The sequence below is a fragment of the Trichomonas vaginalis genome, chromosome II (assembly GCF_026262505.1).
Source record: "Trichomonas vaginalis G3 chromosome II, whole genome shotgun sequence".
NCBI classification, from domain to species: domain Eukaryota; phylum Parabasalia; order Trichomonadida; family Trichomonadidae; genus Trichomonas; species Trichomonas vaginalis.
The window spans coordinates 4,545,760-4,559,120 of NC_067204.1; the positions used below are offsets into that span (position 1 = coordinate 4,545,760).

The window sequence follows — 13,361 nt, forward strand, 5'->3', positions numbered from 1 at the left end:
CTAAGGCTTACTCTAGATCCAGACTTATTATACAATTAAATTTGCTTTTGGAATAAGACTTAATTTTAGTTACAAACTTATCTTAATATCAGACTTATATTTAGAATCAGACTTACTTTAGTCTAGAACTTACATTTAGAATCAGACTTACATTTCAAGTCAGACTTACATTCGTCCGAGACTTACATTTCATGAATTCGTAATTGTTATAAATATGAGTTTTTGTCTTATTTCATTCAATAATATAGTTATGAGATTACTCATATATGAAAATATCTAGAATTGAATCATTATTTATATATTTTGACCTCTAATTGTATTAAATATGGAGAAAAAATGTCATATGATTCCATAACATTTATGATTTCATGAATTAAAGTATTTTATGGCTAATCTAGAGGAATTTTAAGAAAATACTCAATTTGATACTTAATAAGGAGAAATGCGATTAAAATAATGCCAAATTTAATGAAGAGCTAAGTATTTTCATCAAATTTGAATGCTTTACTGACGATTGATATCGGCAGATAGCTATATTTATGATATTATTTGGAATAGAATTTTTAATCTTTGAATAAAGAAAGCATATCATATGGTATTTCGAGTTCACATCTCATACTTATAATGTTTTTCGGCTAACATAAACAATTCTTGAATCTCAACTAGAAGAGATCGTTTATTTCTTGGCGCCAAATAAAAAAATAATGAGTGTTGAAATCAAAGATCCACTGATCTTAACTAAGCAAAACATTAAAGATATATCCACTGTTAAAATAGGTCAAGTCGAATCACTTATTATTGATCACAATCTTTTAGAATCCATTTCTAATATTCCAAAAAACGAAAAACTTAAGTTTTTCAGCGCATCATGGAACAAAATCGAAGTGATTAACGAAGATGACCTCAACTCCATTCTAAATATTAAAGAATTGGATTTATCAAACAATTTAATTTCTAAAATCGAGAATATCAACCAATTAAAATCATTAGAAACCTTAAATGTTTCTTCAAATAGAATAGAAGTACTCGAAAATGTTGAACAGCTTAATAAATTATCAAAAATCATTGCTCCTGAGAACAGAATACATACAGTCTTTATTAAGAATCCATTACCTGCTTTAGAATACCTTGACTTATCATTCAACCCAATTAGCGAGTTCAATTACCATCAAATTTTTCCAAATTTGAAAACGTTAATTTTGAACAATTGCTATTTAACAAACTTTTTATCTCTTTCAAGTTTCAAGAGTCTCACCAAGCTTTCATTATCTCACAACAAAATTACAGATGAAGCTGATTTAGAACTTCCAAATTTAATTTCATTAAATATCTCGAACAACAACATTATTGACTTCCAATCACTTAGTAAACTACAAAACCTCGAATTCCTCAATGCCTCATACAATCCAATTGATAATGATTCCTTTACTTCCAAAGGAAAATTTGAAAAAATTTCAATATTAATTCTTAGTGGAACAAAAGTCACAAAATTAGACTTAATTCTCAGCAAATTCCCAAATGTTGAGAACTTAGATATCAAAGAGACATCAGGCTACTCAGAAGATGACTTTATCTCTTTCATTTCCAAGATAAAAACTCTTTCTTCCATTGATGTTCGTGGAGTTTTTTATGAAATACCAACAGATACAAGATTTTCATCTTTTGCAGAGTTCCAAGCTAATTTCCATGGTGATCTTTCAAAGTATATAGAGTTTAGAAAGAGAGTCTTGGAAGTTGTTAAGAACAGACCATTTTTATTCGATGGAATTGAAGTTCAAAACGAAACAGAAGATTATACAGTAATTCAAACACCAAAATCCAACAAACATCATGGAATTCCTCAAACAGAAGTAAAGAAACCAAAGAAGGAACAACCATTACATTCATTCGATGACGTTTACGCTGGCAAAAACGCAAAACAAATCTTAATTAAGTTATTGGAAGAAAATAAGAAACTTGCTGAGAAATTGGGTTTGGAACCAAGAAATATTGATGTTGAGAAGCTTTCTGACGAAGAAATCATTAAATTGATCCGTGAAATAAGTGAAGAAAATGATAACATGCGTAGATCAATTGGAAACAATGAGCAATTCAATGATAAATGTGAAATTGTTCGAAAATTACTTCGTCATAATGAAAAGATGCAAGCATATCTTGAAAATAGAGAAAGGAAAAATATTGAAATGCCAAACTTGAATCAAAGCAACATTGATCCATTCATTTGCGATCTTATTGATAGAAATAGAATATTACGTGCTCAATATGAGAAAATGATTCATATTAATGATGTTACATTAATTGAGAAATGTGAAATCAAAATTTTGGAGCGTGCAAGAAAAGCAATGCTTCCTGAAGAACCAACAATCATCATCAAAGGTTCAAGACATTATAATACTGTTCATCAATGGTTAAACTTGAAAATCACAAGAGATTTTAACCTTAAGAAACTTGTTAAACTTGCAACATTTAGAGATTTTATTATTGCAAGTGAAAAATACAAGTGGATGCAATTAGTTGTTTCGTTCCCTTCAAATGAAAATTATTTATTAGTGACAGATAACTTTTTGTTCTTGAATCCAGGAAAATATTCTTTCATACTCTATGCTCTGGATTCAGGCAAACAAATTGTTGATTATACTCATTATAATTCTACTAATAAATTAAAGATTCCAACAAAACAAAGCTATGACACACTTCTTACAACAGTTGACGATCAACAAGTTATATACGTTCAGAACATGGATAGAATTGTTCCATTATACTCATTTTCTATCAAAGTTTATTAAATTATATTTTGTTTTTTATATTAAATGTTGGTAAAATCATACAATTATACTGTTTTTCTATTTTAAAATATTTTATCGCACATACATAAATGTAAATTAGTATTACAATTGATATTTCACTAATTGTTTATAAAAATTAGGGTTGTGGTCAAATATGAGGATGTGATAATTGGAAAATATGTATATATGACTCAGGTATATATGAGTCACTCAAATAAAAAAGGCTTTTATGAGATCAATAATCAAATCAATTAAAGCCAAAATATGATTGATTCCTTGATTTGGATACATTTAAGATGCGGCATATGTCTATATATACTACTTGATTCAATTGGTGTTTCAGACATATAGAGTATTTATGAAGAAAACGTCAAAATTATTCCAAATAGCTAAAAAGTGACAATCAAACATGCTTGAAAAAATGCAGGCATTAAATAATCTTAGAAATTGCTCAACTTTTCATGATTTCATATTTATCCATAGAGGAATCAGATACCCAGTAAATTCACTTCTCGTTTCAACAGTTTCAAAAGTAATTTCACAAAAATCTGTCTCAGAATTCGAAATTCCTCCAATTGATGGGCCTATGGAAGATTTTATAAGCTTAATATATGGCCAAAGCGTATTAATTACACCAATAAATTGCAGATTTTTCAATTGCATCGCAAGACTGTTAGATATACATGATCTAGTAGAGAAAACTAATGAAATTATTCTTAAAACCAACACTCTTGATAATGTAATAAATTTTGCAGAACAATTACTTGATTGCGGCTTAGATGCTTCAGAAGAAATAGATTTAATAGCAAGTAACTTTACTAAAATCATTGAAAATTCATTTTTAAAGAACTGTTCTCCTAGATTGTTGACAAATATTATACAATCTCCTTCATTTACAGGAAGTGGCATTCATTTAGTGCAATTCCTTGGATCCATGATACAAAGTGACCCTCTCAAGTACTTACAAGTATCACAATACCTTATTTCAAATGGTCTGGATCCAATTCAGGCCTTTACAACTTTACAGCCCTCATTTGACCTGAACAAATGCAAGGGCTTGCTCACTACATTAATTCCACGAATGAAGGCCACAAAAGAAAAAACCAAATATTTCATTCCAAAACCGGGTCGTGAATTTGAAGGATTTTTCAATTACGCAAGCCAACAAATCCAAACTGAATATCATGGCGCCAATATATTCTTCTCAATTACGGCTTCATCTGAAAAATCAGAAACAACAGCGGTAACAAACCTTTTACATCCAGAAGATAAGACCACATACTTTGATACAAAAGGATTTTCCGAAGAATGGATACAAATAAAGCTCTCTTCCGGTCAATTTGAAATGACACATTATTCTTTTATGTCATGGAAAGATGCGAACAAAGGACCATGCCCAGAATCATGGATACTACAAGGATCTGCTAATGGATCTACGTGGATTGAATTAGATCGAGTAGAACATGATAGATCTCTCCTTGCTCCTTCAGCGGTTTCACTTTTTAAGGTCAAATCAATTTGTCCTCCATTGGTTTACTTCAAATTTATACAACTCAATACTTGCAGCACCAGAAATAAAAGATTCATACTTTCTGGTCTCGAAATCTTCGGAAAATACATTAACTGAGATTTCTAACTGCTGTTGTGCTTTCATAGTACATCTTTCAAAGAAATAATTTAGATTAAAAAAATTTTGTATGATTAAAAATTAAGGTTTTTATAACTAACTTGTCTTTTTATATTCCTTGATTCATTTTGATGGATTAATATTATATTAATTCGGATAATACAGTCTTGTCGGTTGAAGTTCAACATTCAAGTTATGAATGCAGAAGAGGAGTCAGGGATAAATCACAAAAAATGACATTTTAACTTTACAGAGTTTACATATGTAAAGCGGCATATTTGCCACTTATTTGCCAACTACCAAAAAAAGTTTGGCCCCAGGGAACAGTAATTGAGTAGTTTAAGGCAAGGTTCTTCCGATGGAATGAGAGATCTCGGAAGAACCTTGCCCTGCTCGAGTAATTACAGAATCCTTAGTCCTTTGGGGACCGGAAGGCGGTAGTACAAATGCATGAGGGCAATACCTACACAGCCTAGCTACTATATCCTAGCAGCTAAACTGCACAGGTATTGCGCTTCTGGCTTGCGAAACTCTCATGGAAGACCCATTGGAGATCTCCCGCCGAAATCACTTGCTGATGTGGATGGAGCAGCACTAAGATTGGCCAGATCAAAGGCTGCGTAGCATCCCAGCAAGTGGATAGTCGGCGGCGACACCAGCTGTGGTGCACTTTTTTTTTTGGGGGGGTAGTTGGCAAATAAGTGGCAAATATGCCGCTTTAGATATATAAACTTTGTTTTCTTAAGGCTTCACTAACATGACAAAAATTAAAGTCCCATGAGGTATATATTCTATGATGTATATCAATGCTATATTTATCGTTATTTTTAATTTTTATTGACCCACCCAAAAAAAGCCTTCTTCCACTAACATGAGTTATAACGTTCTTTTTCTGAAAATGATAGACTATAAGGTGGCCGTTTCTGGTTAAATCCATTAAAATCTGGGAAACTCAACTGGTAATAAAACATATGTAAAACTCTCGCACCATAGTATCCATTGAATATATGAAGTTGATTGTCTAATTGTCAATATAATGGTCATATTGATTAGATAAAAATATAGGAAATCTTTTGAAATGAGCATTTTTGTAGTAAAATATATTGCTTTTACAAAATAATATTCATGTATTCTTACTTACAAACTCAAAACTCAGGATGATTAGTTAGAAAAATAAAAATTTGTTAGTAATCAAACAAAATATTGATAGTGGTGCTTCAAAGAAATTCAATGAATTCTAACGTGTCCATATTGAATTATTTCGACTTCTCTTTATGAAATTCGTTTATAACATATTATCAGGATGTTGAAAAAGTGAGAGTGTCAAAATTTTAAGGTTCTTTTTTAGGAACAACCGCTAAATAAAAAATCCTAATAAACGACACATTTGGCATCTATGATATATAACAAAACTATTTTCCCATATATTTTGAGCAAAAAAACCAAAATTGAGAGTGGTAGCACTTCTTAGTGAAGCCTTAAATATTCAAAAATTTGAGAGAATTAGTGCGGTCCAATGAAAATATTAATGATAACTTAAAATTTAAGACCGCCCAACGATTTCAATTTCTAAATAATATACGAGGAAATTGTTTATTTTGTCTTGTTTAAATTAAAGATTTCTACTATTTTTTTGTAATTAAGCCTGGATGCTAGATAAAGAGGGGAAAATCCTTTATTGTCTTTAGCATTGATATCTGCGCCATTTGAAATAAGAATTTCTGCAGTTTCTTTACTATTATTCATGGCTGCATAATGAAGAGGGATATATCCATTTTGAGTTTTAGCATTGATATCTGCGCCATTTGAAATAAGAATTTCTGCAATTTCTTTATTATTATTCATGGCTGCATAATGAAGAAGGGAAAATCCTTTATTGTCTTTAGCATTGATATTTGCACCATTTGAAATAAGAATTTCTGCAATTTCTTTGTTATTATATTTGGCTGCATAATGAAGAAGGAAAAATCCTTTATTGTCTTTAGCATTGATATTTGCACCATTTGAAATAAGAATTTCTGCAGTTTCTTTGTTATTATATCTGGCTGCATAATGAAGAGGGGTCCATTCATCATCGTCTTTAGCATTGATATCTGCGCCATTTGAAATAAGAATTTCTGCAATTTCTTTGTTATTATATTTGGCTGCATAATGAAGAAGGGAAAATCCTTTATTGTCTTTAGCATTGATATCTGCGCCATTTGAAATAAGAATTTCTGCAGTTTCTTTGTTATTATATCTGGCTGCATAATGAAGAGGGGTCCATTCATCATCGTCTTTAGCATTGATATCTGCGCCATTTGAAATAAGAATTTCTGCAATTTCTTTATTATTATTCATGGCTGCATAATGAAGAAGGAAAAATCCTTTATTGTCTTTAGCATTGATATTTGCACCATTTGAAATAAGAATTTCTGCAGTTTCTTTGTTATTATATCTGGCTGCATAATGAAGAGGGGTCCATTCATCATCGTCTTTAGCATTGATATCTGCGCCATTTGAAATAAGAATTTCTGCAATTTCTTTATTATTATTCATGGCTGCATAATGAAGAAGGAAAAATCCTTTATTGTCTTTAGCATTGATATTTGCACCATTTGAAATAAGAATTTCTGCAGTTTCTTTGTTATTATATCTGGCTGCATAATGAAGAGGGGTCCATTCATCATCGTCTTTAGCATTGATATCTGCGCCATTTGAAATAAGAATTTCTGCAGTTTCTTTGTTATTATATAGGGTGTCCAAAGGTGCGTTTAGCACAGCGCTCTATATGAGACTATTAAAGGAGATATATGCTGATTATAAATATATAATAAAAAATATGAATATATGTATATGATGAGTATGTTGTATTTTGGCGCCATGCCGGGATATAAAATGAATTTTGAGACAAGAGGCGGTTTCGCGGGAAATTTTGGCGGGATTTTTTTCATTTTTTTAATGAATCATAAAGAAAACATCCTCGCTCTTGCAAAAAAATGCAAAGACTGTAAAAAAATCTACGAGACATTGGTAAAATGCTTCGGTATGGATGCTCCTAGCTATTCCACTGTAACGTATCATGTTAGGATGTATCACTTCATGAACAAAAAGACACCCATCATAAAAATTGACAAAAAATCGCCGGATCAAAGAAAAATCAAAGCAATTCTTCAAGCGCTAGATGAAGACCCAAGAGCATCACTCAGAAGGATAGAGGAGATGACAAAGATACCACGTACAACAGTCAGTTATTATCTGCACAATTATTTGAACTACAAACTAGCGTATACACGTTGGGTTCCGCACAACCTTAATTCAGTTCAAAAAAATCTAGAGTCCAATCTTCGAAAGAGCTCCTCTCTATATTGGGTGCGTATCAATCCAAGAAGTTTCGCTTTTTAGTAACAGGGGACGAGTCTTGGTTTCAATATGCAACAGAAGCCAAAATCATGTGGATCCCGAAGGATGAAAATCCGCAAACATTCCCGAAGAAAAAAATTGACACACCAATGATGATGTTGTCGGTTTTTTGGGGCGTGAATGGCATCATCGCAATTGATATTCTTCAAAAACCTAATACGATGAATGCTCAGTATCTAATTGACAATGTTCTTACTCAAATTATCAATTCTGATGAGTTTGAGAAATCCAAACAACAAAAACAAAAGTTTGCAATTCATTTTAATAATTCAAGAGTTCACAAAAGTCATAAGGTAATGAATTACTTGGTGGAAAACAATGTCAAAGTTGTTCCAAACCCAATTTATTCACCTGATATTGCACCCTCTGACTTTTATTTATTCGGCACGCTAAAAAAGAGAGCTGAAGGACGCGAATTCGCGAGTCCAGATGATCTTGAAAATTTTGTAAGAGAGCAATTTGAGCAATTTTCTCATGATGATTTAAAGCGTGTCTTTCAAGCCTGGATCGATCGCTGCGAACGCGTGATTGAATCCAATGGTGATTATATTTAAATAAACTTTATATATATGTAACTTGTTTATTTCTATTCGCAGTATTCAGGTTTGTGCTAAACACACCTTTGGACACCCTATATTTGGCTGCATAATAAAGAGGAGTAGATCTATCATAGTTTTTAGCATTGATATTTGCACCATTTGAAATAAGAATTTCTGCAGTTTCTTTGTTATTATATTTGGCTGCATAATAAAGAGGAGTAGATCTATCATAGTTTTTAGCATTGATATTTGCACCATTTGAAATAAGAATTTCTGCAATTTCTTTGTAATTATATCTGGCTGCATAATGAAGAGGGGTCCATCTTTTATTGCCTTTATAATTGATATCTGCGCCATTTGAAATAAGAATTTCTGCAGTTTCTTTGTTATTATCTCTAGCTGATAGATGAAGAGGGGTCCTTTCATTTTTGCCTTTAGCATTGATATATGAGCCATTTGAAATAAAATATTCTAAAAGTGATGAAAGATGGAAATTCGGAGAATAAACAAAACATGTGTTGATATCATTTGTTTGGTCCAAATAAACTAAAAATGATTGGAGATTATTGTATTTAGAGCACAATTCTAAATCAATTTTTATGTTGTGTTCATTCATCAAAAATGTGACAAAATCAATATTATGTGATATTATTGCATATTTCATGCATTCATCATCTGGTTTTTGTACTTTCAAGCATTCATTCATAATGTCTGGATTTCCACCCAAAAACGAATATCTAAGACAATCTGGAGTTATTTCTGATTGAAATTTCGTTCTTAAGATCTTAAAACAATCAACAGATCCATGATAACAGCATAATTCAAGTAATGAAAAACCTCCCCTTGAATATGGATATAAATCACTATTTAATTTTTGATTTTTATCAAATCCTTCTCCTTCTGTAAAATTTATAAATGATATTTTGCCATCATCCGTAATAGATCTGTGTATTGTTTTTTTGTTCATGACTATCAGATGAATAATGAGAATCTTCAAAATCGTTAAAACTTTTTCGCCCGTTTTCATTCAATACAATATTGTATTCTTTGGAGAAAAGGTAATTAAAAACTGTGGTGATTTTGTTGACTTTATTTAGATGGTATTCGTCAACAATTTGTTTGGCAATCGCTAAATATGACTTCATGTAGCGGTTGTTATAAATTGAAAGTTGGGATATTTTATTGATAATTTCACCAGGCGGAATTTGATAAGAGTCAATCAGGTTTTGTTTGATTTTTTTGTAAAATGCGTTTAATTTTTCTTCTTCATTTGTTTTCAGCCTGTACAAAGCATTGTAGACATCATTATATCCTGTAAAAATCCCCATCAATTTGTCATAATGAGTTTGGTTTGCTTTTCCATTGGACATCAACCAAAAATTATAAGCCCAGTAAATGCAGCTCTCTTTCTTTGCAATTATGCGTCATTACGCCTATAATATAATGGTTAGGTTTTGATGAAAAATTACTAGAGAATTATTGCCTTTTGAAATAATGCAGAATTTTACTTGAAGATATCATTAATTTATGAGTACCGAATTACTAACTATTACGAAAGATCTTTAAATTTTCTACAACTAAATACATTTATTGCAGAATTAAGATTATTGAAATTAAAAATTTGAAATATTGCCTTTTTGAATAAAAATTTAAATTTGATTATATAATCATGATAATATATTAGAGAAATTTAGAGAAAATATTTTAAACCATTCAAATATTTTGTATGTCTTCTCAATTTAAAATATTACAAGATAGCTTGATTTTTCCATCATTACTTGTTAACAAAGTTTTCTTCTTTTAATGAACAACAGTAAATGACTTGTTAATACCTTTTCTGCCTTTTACTCAGCAAAATCAAAAGTTATGATGATAATCTTATACTCAAATTTGAAACTCTCTAATTTACAAGTAAGCATTTCTTTGGAAAAGTAGTCCTATTCTGTTTTCAAGATATTTTAAAGCCCCCATTTCATTCAATGCGCAGGAAAACTCTCAAGAAAAATGCAGCAGCAAAGAATATTCCATAGTTTCTAGCATCAAAAATTTACAGCATTAATCCAACAGTTAAAGAGAAGCTCGATAAGAAAATATTTAACCATAAAGTTGGAAATTAATCGCTATCTACTATTGGATATAATAAAAAGTTAATTATCACATTCTTTACATGCTATTTGCTGATTCTCTTCCATTATATTACCATATATATCTTTAAGATCTGAGTAAGATTTCCCAAATATTACATAATGCTGGCCAATAATGGATGAGTGTTAAGATTTCCCAAATATTACATAATGCTGGCCAATAATGATCTAGCATGATTCTCCATCATATTAGCATTCTAAATAAATCGTTATTATGCCAATTGGCATTAATTAAGGGCGCTTTTCAGGCGATAAATGGTGTTTTAGATACCTGGTTAGGGGCCATGAAAAAGTTGTATTCTAATAAGATATTTTTAGTTCAAAACAAGAGAAGCAATCATTATATCGAAGAAATAATGTACATAGCTGACACAAGAACGTGGAAGGATAAAATCTAAAAGAGTAATAATAATACGGCCATTACCATTCCAGATTCCTCCTACATTAACAACTTCAGTAAACAAATATCCAGAAGACTTATTGAATGCATAAGGGTGAGATTTGGCATTTTCGAATAAATCATCTCTTGCTTCAATATTCCCAGAGGGAATAACTGCATCAGATGTTAAAGCCCATGAGCTTCCACCACCTGCACCAGCATCTCCCTGTTGAGAAGCAAAGCCACCAAACCAACCGCCCCAGCACCTCCGTTATCGACATTATTGCCATTTGGAACAGCTTTATTATTTTTTGGCGTTCCATATCTGGCTCCTTCCCCTGTACCAAAGGTAAAACCTTTTGTTGAATCCGCAAAATATTGTTTCTGCAAAACTCCACCTGCAAACCAACTTTGTGCTACCAAATTTCCTCCAGCGCCTCCAGAGCCATCTTCATTACCTCCAAAGGTGCCGAATATATTGTCGGTACCACCACCTCCTCCACTTACCATTACTCTATGCCACAAATCATTTTCCGAAAATTTGACGGCGGTTTGACCACCTCCACTTCCTGTCCCGCAGGCCTCAGAACCTTCAACATCACAGAAATTAGAGGCACCCCCTCCGCCACCATATTCTCCTGGAATCATATATTTTCTTGAGAAACATCGAGCAGTACTCATTTCAATAAGTGTATGGGAATAGATTCCTTTCCCTCCCACAGTCAAAAAAGTGACAGTTTCTCGGGGAATACGGATTTTACCGGAGATATAGCCGCCTGCACCTCCTATACTAGACATTTGTAAGCAGGCAGTATTACCATTATATCTGCGAACAACTGCATCGGAAATGCATGTGTTATTTTCGAATCTATATGTTGAAACAACATTCCTTGCAGAACCACCCGATGCTCCATATAATTCAAATTTATATACTCCAGGTGCTAAAGATAGAACATAATCTGTGCATACTGAATTTGATTTGCATGGATAATCAAATATGTATTGAAATTTTCCTTCAATTACATTTATTTCAGCATCTCTAATGGAGCTATTTGCTAATGATATTGATTTCATATATCATTCTATTTGAAAAGTTAGTCACTACACGAAAACTTCGTGTTTTTGATGGAAAATCTTATATTATTTCGGTATTTGATGAATTTTCTATATAAAACTATGATGTCTTTCAAGAATGAAAATGACTATTTTAGTATTTTGTCAGAGTAGTATATGTTGAAGGGTTTAGTGACTTTTTTTGTTACGTCTATATATAGATGAAGGTATATTTTCACATCTTCTATATAAAGATGATATAAAAATTTTTTCTTACGTTTTTTAAGTCATGAATTCGTAAGAAAGCGCGACATTATTAAATAAATTAGTAATAAATATTATATACTAAACACATTTTAAAAATTAACATTAATTTTAAAATAATTTATTTTTTATCTTTTATAAAAGAAGCTATATATAGATGATGTCAGATATTCCGCGATTAATTAAACATTGTTTAAATCCTGAATGGGTTAAACTTCAATTTAAAAATGAAGATTGTGAATTATTAAATGAATATGAAAGCCAAAATAAGCTAATGAGGTATAAATATAATGATAAAGAATATTTAATTTCATGGAATCAATGTAGACATAATCAAAGACCTCATAAACGAGAAGAAGAAATTGAAAATAATGAAATGGAAATCATTGATGACATTAAAGAGGATGGAATTCCTAAATTTTGTAGAAAAACCTTTAGAACTAAGTTAGGAGCATATAAACGTAGAGTATTAAATCCTGAATATCTTAAACATCAATTTAAAAAGGAAGACTGTGAATTATTAAACGTTAATGAATATGAAAATGCTAAATCAAAACTGAGATATAAATATATTGGAAGTGATGAAAGGTGTAAAGATAAAGATAAAGATAAAGTTTATTCAGTTTCATATAATAACTGGCACACGTTAGGGATAAGAAAACATTTAGGAGATTATGGGAAATGTTCTGAATTCTTCAAATCTAGTATGTACGAGAGAATAAAAGAAATTAGAAATAATTATTTTCATGAATGAAAGATTCACTACCATAATGAAATAAAAAATAAAAAATTTTTAAAAAATAAACTTTAAAAATTCATGTCTTACATTTTTGAATAATTTATTTTTTTAATTCGTAAGAAATGAGTGAATCAAAATTCGTGACTGTGAATCAATTAATGGATAAACTTTCACCAATTCTCACCCAGGTTAAACAAGTAGACGTTTATTTTGATGATTGCGTACAAAGTTTATTTTATAAAGGTAAGTTTAATATTAAACCTATTGCTTTTGCATTTGATGGTAAATTAATCGAAAATTCAAAAATTTGGGAATTAATTCCGGATATTGAATTTATAACAAATATTAAGGATAAATGGTTTAAACAACAAAACCACCTCACTAAAGTTCTTTGTAGATTAATGATTAAAACTGAGGAAAAAGAATTT

At 30.9% G+C, this 13,361-nt stretch overlaps 4 protein-coding genes and 1 pseudogene across 5 annotated transcripts, besides 4 other annotated features; 3 read left to right on the top strand and 2 right to left on the bottom strand.

The window, feature by feature from the left end:
* Window positions 1-688: 688 nt before the first annotated feature.
* Window positions 689-2,827, top strand: TVAGG3_0486120 (uncharacterized protein; the record flags this gene model as incomplete). The annotated part of the gene is made up of 1 exon (XM_001301921.1): window positions 705-2,786. One exon carries the CDS (start codon window positions 705-707, stop codon window positions 2,784-2,786), a length of 2,082 nt encoding a protein of 693 aa, XP_001301922.1.
* Window positions 2,828-3,183: 356 nt separating this feature from the next.
* On the top strand, window positions 3,184-4,494 carry TVAGG3_0486130 (galactose-binding domain-like family; the record flags this gene model as incomplete). Its single annotated transcript, XM_001301920.1, has 1 exon — window positions 3,196-4,413. One exon carries the CDS (start codon window positions 3,196-3,198, stop codon window positions 4,411-4,413), a length of 1,218 nt encoding a protein of 405 aa, XP_001301921.1.
* Window positions 4,495-4,731: 237 nt separating this feature from the next.
* Window positions 4,732-4,875: a mobile genetic element.
* Window positions 4,876-5,158: 283 nt separating this feature from the next.
* Window positions 5,159-5,180: a mobile genetic element.
* An 826-nt stretch (window positions 5,181-6,006) lies between these two features.
* Window positions 6,007-6,951, bottom strand: TVAGG3_0486160 (ankyrin repeat, PH and SEC7 domain containing protein SECG-related family; the record flags this gene model as incomplete). Its single annotated transcript, XM_001301919.1, has 1 exon — window positions 6,007-6,951. One exon carries the CDS (start codon window positions 6,949-6,951, stop codon window positions 6,007-6,009), a length of 945 nt encoding a protein of 314 aa, XP_001301920.1.
* Window positions 6,952-7,146: 195 nt separating this feature from the next.
* Window positions 7,147-8,449: a mobile genetic element.
* On the top strand, window positions 7,243-8,369 carry TVAGG3_0486180 (annotated as a pseudogene). Its single transcript has one exon. A coding segment is annotated over exon 1 (1,127 nt).
* A 1,292-nt stretch (window positions 8,450-9,741) lies between the features above and the next one.
* Window positions 9,742-10,567: a mobile genetic element.
* Window positions 10,568-11,063: 496 nt separating this feature from the next.
* On the bottom strand, window positions 11,064-11,951 carry TVAGG3_0486200 (glycine-rich protein family; the record flags this gene model as incomplete). Its single annotated transcript, XM_001301917.1, has 1 exon — window positions 11,064-11,951. The coding sequence occupies one exon, from the start codon at window positions 11,949-11,951 to the stop codon at window positions 11,064-11,066; it is 888 nt and encodes a 295-aa protein (XP_001301918.1).
* Between the last annotated feature and the right edge of the window lie 1,410 nt (window positions 11,952-13,361).